The sequence below is a fragment of the Lycorma delicatula genome, chromosome 9, assembly GCF_047948215.1.
Source record: "Lycorma delicatula isolate Av1 chromosome 9, ASM4794821v1, whole genome shotgun sequence".
In the NCBI taxonomy this organism is placed as follows: Eukaryota; Metazoa; Arthropoda; class Insecta; order Hemiptera; family Fulgoridae; genus Lycorma; species Lycorma delicatula.
In genome coordinates, this window is record NC_134463.1 from 71,373,453 (window position 1) to 71,391,584 (window position 18,132).

An 18,132-nucleotide genomic window follows, 5' to 3' on the forward strand; every position below is an offset into this window, starting at 1 on the left:
GAGGGGTTGATGAACATACCGCATGATCAGGAACCTGGAGGGTTGGTGGAGGCATACCCAAGGCTCACTGGATTACTATCTTACACAGTTTCTGATGGGCAATTGAGAATTTAGAGTGCGTTTATAAGTTTGGACTTGACTACTCCCCACGTTGTCCGGTTTGTGAGTGTGTGGATGAGACAGCATTACCACTTTTTTTTTATAATCTGTCTCAGATTCGAGGATTATAGGAATGAAGCATTGCATGCAATAGGGAGAAGGGATAAGTTTTCACCTGAGGAAGTGCAACGGATCATGCTTGTGGGTGCAAGTAATTGGAGTCCATAGCAATGTTGGCCAGGAAAGTAATGCAAGAGCTCTACACCTGGGAGGAGTCCGGCATGGGCAGGTGAAGAAGGGATCGCCAGAGGGCGTTTGGGAGGATAGGCTCTAAGCTGAAGCTTACAACCTGTCCTAGGCGTACCCCCACACGTACGGGGTACGCCCTAGGCATACATGTGGGGGTTGCCTATGGTAAGTATGTTGTATGTCAGTGACTGTTTATGACTGTGTGTGTTGTGTTGCGTGTGTGAATGTTTTTGCCTTATACCATCTTGTTTGTGTGTATGTGACATTGTGAATAGTATACATTGTGTACATGAGCATTTTACCTCCTTCCTGATGAAATACTCACCAGCTGTACCATGAAGGGGTTAGCCAGGGGTGGAGGTCAGTAGTGTGCAGGAATACAATATGCACCTAATATCATCTTGTGGAACCTGTCAGCAAGTGCAACACTGCTTCAGCACCGTAAATGGGATTCTTCACTTTTTTTTTATACAAAAAAAAGAAGAAAAGTGACTAATATATAAGCTCAAACAATAGATTAAATATTATTGCTACATTTCAGTTTGAGCTGCACGTCTCAACCCCCAAAAAAATAAAAGAAACAAAGTTTACATATAACACCTCAGCTATCACCTGAAAATAAGCTAAACCTAAATCATGACTAAAATGAGGAAAAGAATTTAAAGAATAACCACATAATATTCTGTTTAGCCAAGTTTTATCCATAGTGCTTACTGGTAGCAATGAAGAGAAATCCATACAATGTCATTATGGCAATTACGTATAGGATGATTCAACTGACTAGAATGTTTTGCACTATAGTTGTGGCAATTTATTAAAAAAAAGCACAAACATTATGTTTAAATATTCTTATATCTTCTACAAATAATAGTAATTTTCTTTAAGACAAATACTACACATAACATCTAGGGCAGCCTATACAGTACAACAGCAGTTTATTTACAGAACAGCTCTTATGCTAAATGTATTATAATAACTAATGACCAGTTACAACTCTCTACTTGTTCATAATAAATTAATACTTCAATATATAAAAATAAAAAGTCAGTGTTAAACCGATATGTATAGGTAGGCATAAATAATTATTATTTTACTTAAATCTAACTTTAATTTGTAATAAATCCGACTAAAGTTATTGTATTCTATTCAAGCGTACGATACAAAAGCAAAATATTGGTTAAGAGAAACAGGTTATCAAATTTAATTTTTTATAAAAAAAAACGAATTATAATACAAATTTTTTGTTACTCTTACCAAATCGATGTAATTACGAACCAATTTACGATACTTTTCTACATTTATTGTTGTGTTTTGATTATTATCACTCTCACTTTCTCCTGCCATAACAGTAAACAGAATCACAACTACTCTTAGTTTATAGGTTATAGCGGGATTACAATTTCATAAATCGTATGGCAGTCATTCGCAAGAGCAACTAGATTATACAATTTTTCTACTAAATCCGATCCAATTAAAAAATCCAGCACGTGTGTTTCACAGGTATTAATAAAATCAGTATATTTTGCTATGAAAAGATGTTTATTAAATATCGCTATTAATAGAATAGTTTTTTTTTCATTTATCATATTAAATAATGTAGATGTAATGAAACATTAAATCTAGTAGTCAGATAAATAACAACTTACGATATGGCTCTTTAGCGTATTCTTTTTTTGTTACCAATGACAGAAAGAAATAATAAATTTCTAAATGATCTCTATTCGTCCCTTTTTCGGATATTTTGTAGTTGTGAAGATTTGTTTTTAGCTGTAGTATACTGATGGTTTTATGGGTCAACCGATTCCGAATGAATCTTTGTTTTGTTTAATTTTTTAAATCCATTCGTATGACATTACTTTTCCAATCCTCTCGGAACAAGAATGTATAAAAGATATTGTTAATATATATGCCTTTAAGAATTAATGTATACATTATGTAAAATAATATATATTCTAACAAAACTATTAAATAAATAAATAAATATAGGGGGAGCAAGGAGTCTTTGATCGTACTTAATAGGCTGTTGACAATCTTTACTATTCTTTTGCTTGGTGATAATCGTGCGAGGGGCTTGCCCTGTCTTATGTAGAGTTAGGAATATCGTATAATTTAGGTAACAAGCCCAGGGGTTCCTCTGACTTTCACACTTAAATAAAGCAGAGAATCTATAAAAGAGAACTTTTCCAAGGGACCATCAGTGGTATGAATATCATCGATAGGATGCTGATGCAGCTAACCGGTTTTGTGTCAAAAATCGTTGTTGAGCCATATATGGATATAATACACACTGACATTCTTCACCAGTTCAAAATTTTCTGTTTGATCTGAAGGAAAAGGAATGATTTCATATGAAGACATATTGTCATGATGTTGTATTGATCTTTTATAGGCATATGTACAAGGATTGGATTTAAATTCAGGTGTCAAAGCAGTTCTGGATAAAAACTTGATAAGGATTTTGGATGAAACCTCCTAAATTCTTCATACACCACCTATGACAGTAGGTGGTACCAGATAATAGTATCATCAGTACATAGGTAACCAGTAGGTAGGCAATGGTATCCAGCAAGTAGTACTACTATCCAGAACCCATTAGCCATTTGTGCTACCTTTAATACAATACTTAGTGTAAAATATCTTATTAATAAATAAATTCTAATAACATTAATACATGTAACATCAGCAGTCAAGTTGATCTTAATTCTCCTCCTTGAAAACTTATATTAACATTTCCTAAATCAGGAAATCTTATTAATGAAATAGTTATTTCTGATTTACCAGACTGCATGTTTTTCAGAACATTCTTTGATCAACTAAGAAGCCATTTCTGACATAATGTTAAGCTTTTTGTAGAATTTCTCATAAAAGTGTAGTGTTACCTTTTTAATGCAATATTTTTTAAAAAAAGTTGAAAGTTACTATAAATTCATAGATTAAAATTTATAGATATAAATTTTAATAGAATTGTAATAGAACAGAAGAATTTAATAGATTCTTTCCCAGTCTTTTAAACAGTAATAATATGATCAATTTCAAACAAAGCTATTGAATAGTTTTATTGTTAAATCAGTATTTTCTGTTGATACCCAGTAAGTTAAAACTTGTATTATAAATATAAAGAATAAAAAAGATTCAGTGGGTATTGATGAGATTCCTGCAAGTATTTTAAAATAAATCATACATTATCCTTACAAAACTTTCAATGGGATGATTACTAATGCTTCCTTTAGATTTTATTTCCTTCCTTAAGAAAATTTCAAATTTACTAGTTTTTTTTTTATTTTAAAAATTATAACCTAACTTGTTATTGTTTAAAAGTATTGTGAGAAATTATGAAAAATAGGATTTAATGTTTTTCAATTTGATTTCACTTTTTTTTATCAAAAGAACTGCTTACACTTTATTAAATTCATATATTATCAACCATAAGCAGGTAACTGAACTTTAGTTTTCGCAAGAACACACTTGTAACATGTAGGACCTCACATTAATATGTAGAACATGAAATAGCACAAGAAATGACTGGTACCTTGTTTTTTTGATTTTTCATGACTCCTCAAAATCTAAAACCATTCATTGTTATCTTCATTACAGATGACACAACTGTATCTTTATCCAAAAATTATTTAAAAAAAAAAAAGCCTTTTATATAAGGATAAAACCAATGTATTGTACTACTCAGACAGGTGTAATTTTTGTAACAAAATCAAATCTTAGTTTTCTGCGAAACCCTTAATAAAACAATAAGCTTGTCATCATTATTGAATATTTATTTTGCTTATGTATATTTTTGTCTGACGAATAATGTCATATCATGGGGCACCCTCAACAAGACAGAATGCATTTTCAAAATATTATAATAGGTTATCGGAACATTGGTCACTACAAGTATGAATAATTTAGACTGATGATACTCATAAGACTGATATTTAGAATATTAAAAAAAGCTTTCTTATCTAAGTGTTTATATTATAATATTAAACACATTAATTTTTATTATAATAATTTTTAAAAAGCCTGAATTTTCTGCATGTCCATTCAACAGTTTAAATCACTGATCTCTTTACAACTGGATAGGGAATCCCATGTATTGGAATTGGCAAAATTTGAAGCATAAACTAGTGCCACTAAATGAGTGGTAGAATCGGTAGAACTAAATAAAATGAAACAGTGCATGCACACAGGTAAGTATAAGAGTAGAAATAAACTTGAGTAAAATAAGCATCCCTACCATCACGATTATAGTTGTGCAAGCGTACATTGATTTTTATTTTGTTCCTAGCATATCATTCTGTGGTGCTGCAATATGCCTCAGTATTGAACACTTAATTGTATTTTATGCCATAAGGATCCCGTATCCAGTTATAGAGATTAGTGGTTTAAATACTTTCATTAATGCCTCCTGAATTGTGAATTGTTTTGTAGAAAGTATTTTATATTTAATATATTCAAGTATTAACCTTAATATTGTTTCATGTGTTTATGTTTTAAATAATTAATGGACTTTAATGACTATATTTTTTATTTTAAATGATTGTGTATTCTGTGATGCTACTTTGATCAAGGGTTTAACATTGTTTCTTGCACTCATCCGGGAAATTATTGAGACAATTCCTTTTTTATTCATGGAATAACATTTACCACTTTATGACTTGTGTATAAAATGTTTTTTTTTTTTTTATGCGCACACATTAGAATAAAAAATTTATTTATAACAAGCAAATAGGTAATGAAGACTACAACAAAACTATTATAAAAAAAGAAAAGAGAAAAATCTTAGAATCATATTAACATAATTTAATTTTTTCGACGTAGAAATAATTTTTTGTTTTTGTTATAGATTATAAATTTTAATTTAGATTTCCAAATTTATTATGAAGTACTGTTAATATTTTTACCTGATAGTTAAATCAGATTTTCAATAATCCCGCTCTGTGGTTGATATACAATAGCTGCTTAACGCTTGAAAAATTAACGGTCATAAACAATTTTTAATGCTCATAACTAGTAACCAGAATTATATCTTATTTTTACTAATGCAAATTTATTTTAAAGAGTAAAGAAATAAACCTTACATTGTGTATTACAATCTTAGAAATATATGCCACTAAATAACAGATGCAAGCTTAAATATAATTGTCTTAGGATGGCGCCCTGACGAAGTCCAGTACATTTCAAATAATTCAGGAATATATAGGTTATAATTATATGTTTATTTATGCATATGAGGGATGCGATAGTATTCGCTATTTATTTACATAATTTAATTAAATATTATATTCAATAGAAATGTTATTTAAAATTCAAAGTTTGATTTGCATTTCATTTTTATTTTTTAAATTTAGAAATGTTTCATGTAAATGGAATGGTAAGTTGTACCGGTAACCTTATTATCAATAAATTACTTTAATTGTATGTTATTTTTTCTTACAAATATTAAATCCACATAAATTTACAAACATCATTTTTAAGGGAATAACAACTTTTTATTAAATTTTTTTGTTGTTAAAGTAATTTCTATTTGTAGTGTGCATTAACCTGAAACCGTCGATCGGAGTACGAACTTTCAGAAATTATGGCGTTACACTCGTTCTGTAGAAAGCTTTTTGTTAAACATTAGAAGTTTTATAATTTAAATTCGATGTAATATTTACAATGTATAATTAAATAAGTTAGAGATCGTTCGTTCATTTATTTTTATTATATTCTTAATCTGTTTATGGTTATTTGATGAAGGAGGCTTCATAGTTTGATATTACTAAACGTTTTCGTTTGATAGTAAATTAGTTTTCATTATAAATTATGAATGATGATATTTTATATTCTCATCATTGTTGGATATTTTGTGTGGTTTCTACAACTTTTTGATGTGGCATGGCAATTTTATGCTGCAAAAATTCCATTTAATATAAGCTTCCATAAATAAATAAGCTTCAAGTTTATTTGGTCAATTAATCATAAAAAGTATTGCATTTAAAATTTTACAAATTACTTATGGTTATGAATTTTTTTTTTGTTTTGTTTTCTATTTTGTCTATTTATCATAATTTTTCTTACAGGGTTTAGTCAAATTTCTACTGCATTTTATGTACTTCTTTTCTTGGCAGCATATTCCATTCCTTGTTTTTTTTTATTCAGCTATAACATTCACTTTCTGTTTAAAACAACAAGAGTGATGAGATTAAAATTGCACGTTTGTATTTCTGTCTTACTTGGGAAGATTAGACATTCATTTATCCACAGATTAAAAGAACTTAAAGCATTTCAAACAACTATACAATTAACAAATATCATCTTGTGGGAGCTAGACATATACAAACATATTAATCGCAACATGAAAATTTATAAATAACTTAGCACCTGCAAGCTATTACTAAAATGCTTCCAAATATGTGAAACTTAAAATAACTAGACTGAAGACAAACATCAAGTGATTAAAAAATTTCATATGTGTAATGATAAATCAACCAAATTCAAAGGGTTTCCTAATCACTTTGAAATATGCGTTATTAAAAACCTATTGGCCCATCACCCTGTCTCTGTTAGTTTACATATTATGTTTATGTTTGCCATATCTATACATGCCACATATTTGAATCCTCTGTCATGTCAACCCATATTATTTTTCACAATTTGTAGAAAATAGCATTTTCATTGTGTAATGAGTAGTGTTTTCAGTTAATTTGTTTTAAATTATTCCACAAGGTTATTAATTTTATTTATTGATCATCATGGTTTTTATTAATATATTTTGCAGTGCATCATTTAGATGCAGGTGATCCATATTCATGTTGCAGTCTTCCATTAACTTCAGCAGATAGAAGTCAGCCACAGATTTATTGTTATGCTGGAAGAGGAAAACATTTAATACATATATTTGAAACTGTACTGGTTTGTAACTTTCTAGCGTGTATTTTTTTCTTATTAAATTATAAGTCATTTAAATTGATATTTAATATATTTCATAATTTCTAATAAAATTAAATCGTCGAGTAAGAAAATATAATCTGGTGCTTTGTTATCAATTATTTTAAGAAGATAAGTCTTTTAATCTTTTAGTTAGGTCACATAACCAGAAAGGTTTTGAGTGACCTAAGACAAAAGTCAGTTATAGACAAAGACCATAAGTCAGAAGTAACAGTTCTTTATTTTACTTGGAATCTATTCATCTCATATCATTAAAATCAAAATATGCCTTGAACCTTTCAATCTGTTGAGAGGGTACGTTTGTGTTTATTTTAGAACTTTATTCAAAACAAACAACATATAATTATATATGAAATACACTGTGATACCCTGCCCTTAGATATCAATTTTGTTAGAACTTACTGTTGAATAATTATTTAAAGTATTCCATGAAGTGATTATTGCAGAGTGTTTTGGATGACTATCTCCACATACCTGGGAAGTTACACCAACAGGAATAGGAAAAAAAGCTTACATATTGAAAAAAAAATTTAATTTTTCAGTCATAGCGCTGTTTATATATAAGATTATTTATGTATAAATAAAATAAATTAAAATTCAACCTCACCAAAAATTCATCTGCATTTTCAAGTACTTGCGGTCATTCGACCATCATCAGAATTAATGCTACTTCAGTTTAAAAGTATTAAAATCAAAATTAACATAATTAGATTAATAAGTTAAAAAATATTAAAATCATAACAACCGGTCGTCATAATATAAAAGTACTTATGTCCAATATGTAAGAAAGTCGCATTTGTTTTGTTTGTGCAGAACAACTGCAACTTTCTTACATAACGGATATAAGTATTTTTACATTATGACAACCGGTTGGTATGATTTTAATATTTTTTAACTTATTAATCTAATTATGTTAATTTTGATTTTAATACTTTTAAATTGAAGTAGAAATTTTCCTGATGATGGTCGAATGAAGAAAAGTACTTGAAAAACTAAGACGAATTATTGATAAGGTTGAATTTTAATTTATTTTATATATTCATAAAAAAAAAAATATATATATATATATAAAATTTATCTGCAGAATATATTTTATTCTTATTAGGAATGTTTAAGAATTAATTGACGGTGTGTAAAACACAACTATTAAAAAATGTAAATTGCAAACTGATGTACATATTTGTAAATATCCTGGTGTTTGGCATAGTAAGTTACTTTTTGTAATTCTGCAGATTACTTATAATCCAGGATAATGTATGTTTTGATGTGTTTATTTCTAGGTAGGAAAAAGGCTGCCACTTATCTGTTGGTTTATTTAAGTTTCAATTTGTACAAATTCAGTATTTAATATGAGAAATAACTCTAATATGGAGTGGTACTAGTTGACTGATAAACCATCATATTGTCACTGTTTAAAATTGGTAATTCTACATTCATTTTGAAGAAAATGCATGATCCTATAAGTATGTTATAAATTAGATGCATTATTTTACAGATATATGAACTTAAACATGGTTTAAAACTTTCAAAATTGTTGTAAATCCCATTTAACTTAAAATAATAGACCTAAAAATATAATTTTTTTTTTGTCTTCAGTCATTTGACTGGTTTGATGGAGCTCTCCTAGATTTCCTATCTAGTGCCAGTCGTTTCATTGTGGTATACACCCTACATCCTACATCCCTAACAATTTATTTAACATATTCCAAATGTTGCCTGTCTGCACAATTTTTTCCTTCTACCTGTCCCTCCAATATTAAACTGACTATTCCAGGTTGCCTTAATGTGTGGCATATAAGTCTGTCTCTTCTTTTAACTATATTTTTCCAAATGCTTCTTTCTTCATCAGTTTGCCACAACACCTCTTCATTTGTCACTTATCCACCCATCTAATTTTTTAAATTCTCCTGTAGCACCACATTTCAAAAGCTTCTAATCTTTTCTTTTCAGGTACTCCAATCGTCCAAGTTTCACTTTGATATATAAAGCTACGCTCCAAACATATACTTTCAAAAATGTTTTCCTGATGTTTAAATTCATTTTTGATGTAAACAAATTATATCTCTAACTGAAGGCTCGTTTCGCTTGTGCTATTCAGCATTTTATATTGCTCCTGCTTCATCCATCTTCAGTAATTATACTTCCCAAATAATAAAATGTTTCTACCTCCATAATCTTTTCTCTTCCTATTTTTACATTCAGTGGTCCATATTCGTAATTTCTACTACATTTCATTACTTTCATTTTGTTCTTGTTTATTTTCATGCATAGAACTTCCATCCATGCCGTTCATTGTTTCTTCTAAATCTTTTTTACTCTCAGCTAGAATTACTATATCATCAGCAAATCGTAGCATCTTTATCTTTTCATCTTGTACTGTTACTCCGGATTTAAATTGTTCTTTAACATCCTTATCGGACTCCCTTTTTTATTACAACTTCTTTCTTTTGTTCTTCAATTATTACTGTTGCAGTTTGGTTCCTGTAAATGTTAGCAATTGTTCTTCTATCTCTGTATTTGAACCCTAATTTTTTTTAAATGCTGAACATTTTATTCCAGTCTACATTATCAATTGCCTTTTTCAGGTCTGTAAATGCCAGGTATGCTGGTTTGTTTTTCTTTAGCCTTCTTTCTGCTATTAATCTGACCAATAAAATTGCTTCCCTTGCCCCTATACTTTTCCTGAAACCAAATTCTTCTTCTCCTAACACTTCTTCCACTCTCCTCTCAATTCTTCTGTACAGAATTCTTGTTAAGATTTTCATGCATGACTAGTTAAGCTAATTGTTCTGTATTCTTCACATTTATTTGCTCCTGCTTTCTTTGGTATCATGACTATAACACTCTTTTTGAAGTCTGATGGAACTTCCCCTTTTTCATAAATATTACATACCTGTTTGTATATCTATCAATCGCTTTCTCATCTGCACTATGGATTAATTCTGCAGGTATTCCGTCTATTCCAGGAGCCTTTCTGCCATTCAAATCTTTTAATGCTCTCTTAAATTCAGATTTCAGTATTTTTCTTTTCTTTCATCCTCTTCCTTTATAACACCAGTTTCTAATTCATTTCCTCTGTATAACTCTTCAGTATATTCCACCCACCCATCGACTTTTCCTTTCATACTATAAATGGGTGTATCATCCTTGTTTAACACATTATTAATTATTAACACATTATTATTTTATGCACCCCAAAATTTTCCTTAACTTTCCTGTATGCTCCGTCTATTTTACCAATGATCATTTCTCTTTCCACTTCTGAAAACTTTTCTTTAATCCACTCTTATTTCATTAGTTTGCACTTCCTGTTTATAGTATTTCTTAATTGTCAATAGTTCCTTTTACTTTCTTCATCACTAGCATTCTTATATTTTCTACGTTCATCCATCTGCTGCAATATAACCGCTGAAATCCAAGGTTTTCTACTAGTTCGCTTTGTTCTGCCTAAGTTTGTTTCTGCTGATTTAAGAATTAACTTTTTAACATTCTCCCATTCTTCTTCTACATTTTCTATTTTAACTTTTTTACTCAGTCCTCTTGCGATGTCCTCCTCAAAAATTTTCTTTACTTTCTCTTCCTTAAGCTTTTCTAAGTTCCACTGATTCATCTCAGGATTTTAAACCCCAATCTACATTTCATTATTACTAAATTATGGTCCCTATCAATGTCTACTCCAGGGTAAGCTTTGCAGTTGACGAGTTGATTTCTAAATCTTTGCTTAGCCGTGGCATAATCTATCTGATACCTTGCAGTAATACCTGGCTTTTAACATGTGTATATTCTTCTATATGATTTTTAAACTGGGTTTTGGCAATTACTAAACTATACTTCATGCAAAACTATATAAGTCGGTCCCCTCTTTGATTCCTTTTGGCCAGCCCTTATTCACCCACTATATTTCCTTCCTTGCCTTTTACAGTGCTTGCATTCCAATCTCCAACTATTATTTAATTTTCATCCCCTTTTATGTGTTTAATTGCTTCGTCAATTTCTTTGTATGCACACACTCTACCTCATCATCATTATGGGCACTTGTAGGCATATAGATGTTAACAATCGTTGTCGATTTAGGTTTTGATTTTATCCTTAATATAATAATTCTATTGCTATGCAGTTTGAAATACTCTACTCTCTTCCCTATCTTGTTCATTACGAAACCTACTCCTGCCTGCCCATTATTTGAAGCTGAATTAATTATTCTAAAATCACCTGACCCAAAGTCGTTTTCCTCTTCCCATCGAACCTCTCTAATTCTTACTACATCTATGTTCATCCTATCCATTTCCTTCTTTAAATTTCCTAACCTACCAACCTTTTTTTAGACTTCTAACATTCCACGCTCCAACTCGTAGAATGTTATTTTTTAATTTTCTGGTGACCCCTTTCTTAGTCGTCCCCACCCGGAGATATGAACGGGGGACTAATTTACCTTCGGAATATTTTACCAAGGAAGGTGCCTCCATCGTTGCTTTATGAAAATGCAGAAAGTTACATTTTCTTAGAAAAAAAGCAGCTGTAGTTTTTTAATAATATCTTTCTGCCAATCACAAATAAGTTTATGTTTGAAAAACTTAGGTTTTACTTTGCTATTGTTAGGCATATTTTTTTTTTTAAAAGATCTGATTTAAATGAAAAATCTGTTTTCATATGTTTTACAACACTTGTTTAGAACTAACATGTATAGTTATCTTACTATTAAAAAATTAAAACAGCATTTTTAACATCAATTGATTGATTGATTAGTTACAGGAATAGTAGGCCAATTATTACCCAGTTGGCACCTCGGCTACTAGTTTTTGTGGCTTTTTGTGTAACCCCTTTCCTGAATAGGAAGAATACTTGGACAGTTCCACAGCACTTATGACTACCCTGTTGGCTACCAGAAGATACTGGCATTTTGCTACAAATAAAATCTGAATAAATTACACTACTCCCATGGCACTTGCTTAAGTAAGACTTAGAGGATAAGAGAAAGAGTTTGATAAGGAATGGATCAAATTACAATGGGACTGCCTTAGCATTTGAGTTATGATTTTGCAGGAATGTGTTTAATGAGAATATAAAGACTGGCATTTACAATAAAGCTAATTGCATACAATACTGCTGTTCATTTAATTATATTTTTCTCAGATTTTTATAAAAATATAAATTGATTATAAATAAAATACACAATAAATAAATTTTATATTTTAGCTTATGAGAAAAGGCTTATGTTTCTGTTACCATTTCTTATAAATTAATAAATTTGTTACCATTCTAAAAAAAAAAATTGTACGAGTTTATTTAAAATATTTTCTTTTACAGAAAAATATTATCTGTTTATGAATTTTGAAAATAATGCTATTAAAAAAAGACCGTGACTTTTTTACGTGTCGAATGTAATTGCAAATATGTGCTCAAATAATTTTCATTAATGCCTTTTAAGTGTGATTTATTTCATGGTTGTTTTTTTTTGTATTTAGCTTAATCATATATAACTTAATATATTTAACTTAATATTTCACGTGTGTATATTTTTGAGTAATTAATATGGACTTCATCATGTTTTTATTTTGTAATTAATTTTGTATTTTGTAATGCTGACTGGTCAGTCCTAACATAATTGGCGTTTTATGTATTTAAAATTTATTTATCAGAATAAAAGATTTACTTGTTTTTTATCTTTTAATCTTCAGCTAGAAATCAGTATTCCACCTGAACAATATCAGTTATATGAAGGAAGTACCATCCAAGAAGTTATGACAGAATTTGAATCACATAGATCTTTGTGGAACTTAAATTTTTTTACATGGAAAAGAAAAGATGTGAGATTAAATCCTTTCAATAGTACTTGCATTGGGATAGTCACTGAAGATGATTATAGAGTAGAATTAAATGTAATCCGTAAGTATATTTTATTACATTTTTACTTGTATTTTTACATCTTGAATGAAATTTTATAACTTTAATCAAATTGTTTCTAAAACTCAGATAAATTCACTCAAAAAAATATTAGCTGGTAATATTAAAGATTGTAAACTTACAGTTTGTGTGAAACAATTTTAACGGACATGTTGGGTAAGAAATGAGTAACAGCAAAATTTGTACAAAATTTTTCAATTTTCAACAAAAGCAGAGCAATTGCTAGTTAACATTGCTGAGACTCAGAATTATTCAGATGTGTTGCAACAAATGACGAAATGTAGGTATGTGGTTTAGATATTTAAACAAAGTGCAATCATTCCAAATGAAGCTTGCTGAAGACTCAAGACCAAAAAAAAAGCATATAAAGTTTAATTGAGTGTAAAAAAATTTTCTTAATTTTTTTTTTTGCTTACAGTAGCATTGTCCATTATGAATAAAAACCACAGGGTTATGTGGTCCATAAACAGTATTACTTAACAGTTTTAAGCTATTTACCTGAGGTAATCTGAAGAAAATTACCATAAATGTCGACAAACAGTTGAATCTTGTATCACAATAACACTCCAGCTTGTACTGGAATGTTAAGTTTCTGATTATTTGGCAAAAGAAAACCCCATACTGATGTCACAGCCTCTATATTCACACATGGCATTTTGAAACATTTTCTTGTTCTTACTGATTGAACATTAAAGTGATAACAATTAATGACAATAGCTATGCAAAGTTAAGGCTATATAAAAAAGTGCTTTCCAAAGATATTTTGTGATTGGAAGAAATGGTGACATAAGTTTATTGCATCTCTGGAAGAATACTTTAAAGGGACATTGTCAGTAAAGAAAAAGAAAATTCTTTTAGAAAAAAATTTTAATTCTTGATCACCTATACAAATTTTTTACATCAGTTGAACGTTGTATGACAAAATGTGTTTTACCCATTGTTGATTCTAAATTGCAACATGGAAAATTATGTATTTCCATATAAGTTATCAGTACAAGATGTTTGCTATGAAGTTGTCTTGTATTTTGTGTACTCCGTAATATCAGTTTAATACATGGGTTTTTCATGAATCTGAATCATGTAGCAGTTTGTTTATTCTTTTTTGCTGTGTTTATGAGTGTGTTATATAGAATTTTGGCAAATTGATATTATTCTTAGTAATTACATAACAGAAGTAGATAAAGTATTTTTAATTTTTGGAAACTGTTTAGTTGCTCTCAGAATTTTAAAAAACTTTTACAATTTCAATTTGAATTTCTCTTTCATTTAAAAGAGATCCCATTAACTTCCTACTTGAAATCATTGAATTTATCTGCTTGTTTATTATAAATATAGTCTTTATTTTATTGTACTAGTACTGGATTGTTTATACATATCTTAATTTATTCCCATCTTATTATTTTTTTTCTTTTATTTCAATGAGCATCTTTACAATTCATTTATATTTTAGACATTTTATTATATTTTGTGACTATTTTAGTCTTCCTGTGCTGTAAAATATTTATATATTTTTTTAAGTTTACGGTTGCCTTGTTTCTCCCCTAAATTATTATTATTTTTTTTTTTTCATTAATTTGTGTTATGGCAGCACAACACATTATCTATACTCATATGTAGCTTATCCATATATAGTTACCCATATATATAGCTTACCCATATATAGCTTATAGTTACCCATATATAGCTTACCCATATATAGTTAAATAAATTATATTTCTATATAAGTAGTTCAGCAAGTTGCATCATAGCAGCAAAGTATATTACAGATTATTTTTCTTATTTTTTATTACAAATTTATTCATTGTCTTTATTAAGTAATTGTCTCTTTGCAGAGATCTCTGCCTTACCAGAATTTTTTTTTTAGAGATATGTGTATTTTTACTTTAGTCATTTAAATTAAAGAACTATTCTTCTGCTATTGCAGTTAGTGTTACATATCAGAATATTGTTATATTTACATTAATTACCTTAGCTTTCCTAATAATGACAAATGTAGATTAATAATTCTTTTTTAGTACAATTTAGTAGCGTTTATATTATTGTAATGTATTATATTTAATGAAAGATGTATGTCTTTCATTAAATATTGTTTGTGTGTTTTTATAGTTAGATCAATGTTTATCATATTTTATTATGAAAACTATATTTTTTTACAGGTATTGATTACTGGCGTGTTATATTATTCACAAGCGGAGCTCTTTTATTCTTTCTGGGCCCTAAGCTTAGTAAAAATGTATTATTTTATTATATTTGTGGAGTTTCTCTCGGCGTGTTTGCTTCTCTGCTGATAGCTATTTATTTTGTCTGTCGACTATTACCAAGGGTAAATTAATTTTTAATAAATTTTTCCGCTTTACTGTAATTTTATATTCAAAAGTATACTCTTTCTATTTTTCTAAGTTCAGTTTCTTTGCACACAATACTCGAGTTTTGCAAGTGAACTACTTATTTGTTTTCTTTATTGCCGTGTATCAGTTATGAAAATAATTGAAGAAAACATTTTCTTCAACTTATATAGCTCAATGTAAACTTTGTTTGCTCTTCTTAAGTGACATCTAGGTCTTAGACAGTTTCTGTTATGAAATAAATTGTCTACTTATTCTTTTCTATCTTGCAAATCGTTATGTTGTCAGTTTTGTTAAACTAATTTTTAAATATATCTGTTTATCCCCTGTTAATGTTTTAGGATTGTAAAAAATAATGTTTGTAAAATTTTAAAGTAGATGCAAAAGAAACTTGTTTTTTATTTATAGTATAAAACTGAATCTGTATCTCACTTCCTGTTTCTTACAAATGATAATTTAAAGACAAAAATTAATGTTGTGACTTTTTGAGATAATTTAGCATTTCATAAATTCATATTAACCTCACAGTTAAATATTTTTCATTTTGTCGTTTCTAGTGTGTCATACCAAAAATATATTTGCATTGATCAAATCATTAACAGTATATTGAGTAACTGTATACAGTAACAATAAAAGAAAGTAAAAGTACAATAAAAAAAAATAAACAGGATGATTTCCATCCTCAGGCCTTGGAAGGCCAGGGAATTTTGATCTAGTTTGGGAAATCTATTGAAATTAGTAAAATGATTAATATTATTGATGGTCATGGTTAAAATATGTAAGTGGTTCATGGTTGATTAATTATTTATAATGATTATTTAAAAAGTGAGTGTAAAATGTAGGAAAAAAAGAAAAAACTACTGCAGTTCCATTTAAATTATTTTTATTAAATGACTTTTGATTGATTAAAGTAATTTTTCCAACCATATCAGCATTTTGTGTGAATGAAAAATTTCATATTTTACTAAAAATTATTTTTAAATTCTCATGTACAGTTTCTCACTGCAACCCTCATCAGTCAGTCAAATTGAAAAGTTTTACTTCATTTAATTATATAAAAAAATTGTAAAGATTACAACATTATTATAACTAGTGGCTCATAATGCTTTCAAATCTGGAAGCAATTTATTTTTTTAAATAAACTTTTTAATCACCTTTTTTAATTTTCCTTTCTTTACTTAATTACTTATTTACTTTAATTACTTAATTACTTATTTTGTATTATGAGGACTTTTCCTTCAGTCACATTACACACTTTTATAAATTTAAAAAGAGTCAGTGTATTAAATAACATATTAAAGTTTGAAAGATACTTCTGCAGTGTTTGGCAGTTGGGATTGGTGATTGTTTAATGTATCTCTGTAAGATTTATATGTTTGTAATTATCTCACTTGAAGGAGTGAATTCACTTATCTCATTTATTGAGCAGATTCCTTAAATTAAAATACATTAACCCATTTGCTTATTTTGATGAGATTAGTTTATGATGAATTCATGTAGCCCTCAGTTTTGATGAGCCTTACTCCCTGCACACACCTATTTTGATGAAATCAAGTTGTAATCCATTTTAAGTTGATTATTACAATTGAAGACAGTTTCGAATACTGTCACTAGATGTCAGATAAAAGTACAGGTGTTCAACTTAAAAAGAGGCTCCATCACATACTAGTTATACTAAATGCATATGTTGGTGTGAGGTGAGTAAAATAATGTGGAAGATGATGGTATGACTGGAGCTGGAGTGGGGAGGACTGTTTATTGCCTGTGCATTTAAGTATTGTCAGTCTGTGTCAAGCTTTGGCTTTTGAACAAGGTTGCATAATTGTGTATTGTTTGTTGAAATGCAGTTAACGAACTATTGAAGAATATGTATGCATGATAGAAGATTATTTATAGACAAAATCTCATATTGTGTGTCTGTGGAAGTTCAGGGAGAAATTTAAAAAGGAATCACCAGTGAAAAGTGTTATTCAATAATTAAAAAATTTCATGAAACAGGTTCGGTATTAGACCAGAAACATGCCCAAACACAGGGGAGTTTTGATGATGTATAAGGGACTAAAATGGCAGTTACAACATCTCCTCATATATCTTTGCAGAGACTAAACCAGGAAAAGAACATTTCACTAGGTTTAGCCCATACTGCAGTGAGAAAAATGCTGAAATGTTATCTTTGAATGCGGCTGTTCCATTAGCTAAGTAATACAGACTATGCTAAAATGATTCACTGCTGTCAGTAGTTCAAGAACTTCATTAGAGGCAACAGTAGCATTTTAGATAGTATTTTTTTACAAATGAAGCATAGCTTCATCTTGGTGGGTATGTTAATAGTCAGAAATACTGGACCTGGGGTACTGAAAATCCTCACATTTTCTTTGAATCTCCCGTACACCCACAAAGAATAGCCATATGGTGTGTGGTTTCATGATGAATAATAGGACCCATGTTTTTTTTTCTGTAAAACCTGGATGCTGCCATCTACCAAAATTATATAACAGTTCATAGATTTACTGCAAGAGAGTGAGCATGACTGTTGGTTGCAACAGAACAGTGCCACTTGCCTTACAGTGGCTCTACAGTGGAAATTCTACAAGATATTTTCAGTGGA

General features: G+C 29.2%; 2 protein-coding genes across 2 annotated transcripts in view; one reads left to right on the forward strand and one right to left on the reverse strand.

Moving 5' to 3' along the window:
* Cdc16 (cell division cycle protein 16) overlaps positions 1–1,743 on the reverse strand; it is a 34,424-nt gene extending 32,681 nt beyond the window's left edge. The window contains exon 1 of the mRNA XM_075374692.1: positions 1,603–1,743. Coding sequence (XP_075230807.1) covers positions 1,603–1,692 — 90 coding nt within the window. The 5' untranslated portion in view covers positions 1,693–1,743. The remainder of the gene's footprint in view (positions 1–1,602) is intronic.
* A 3,787-nt stretch (positions 1,744–5,530) lies between these two features.
* The window catches only part of Nemp (Nuclear envelope integral membrane protein), a 42,039-nt gene continuing 29,437 nt past the window's right edge, over positions 5,531–18,132 (forward strand). Inside the window, exons 1-4 of the mRNA XM_075374693.1 lie at positions 5,531–5,716; positions 7,106–7,239; positions 12,954–13,161; positions 15,336–15,502. Coding sequence (XP_075230808.1) covers positions 5,638–5,716; positions 7,106–7,239; positions 12,954–13,161; positions 15,336–15,502 — 588 coding nt within the window. The 5' untranslated portion in view covers positions 5,531–5,637. The remainder of the gene's footprint in view (positions 5,717–7,105; positions 7,240–12,953; positions 13,162–15,335; positions 15,503–18,132) is intronic.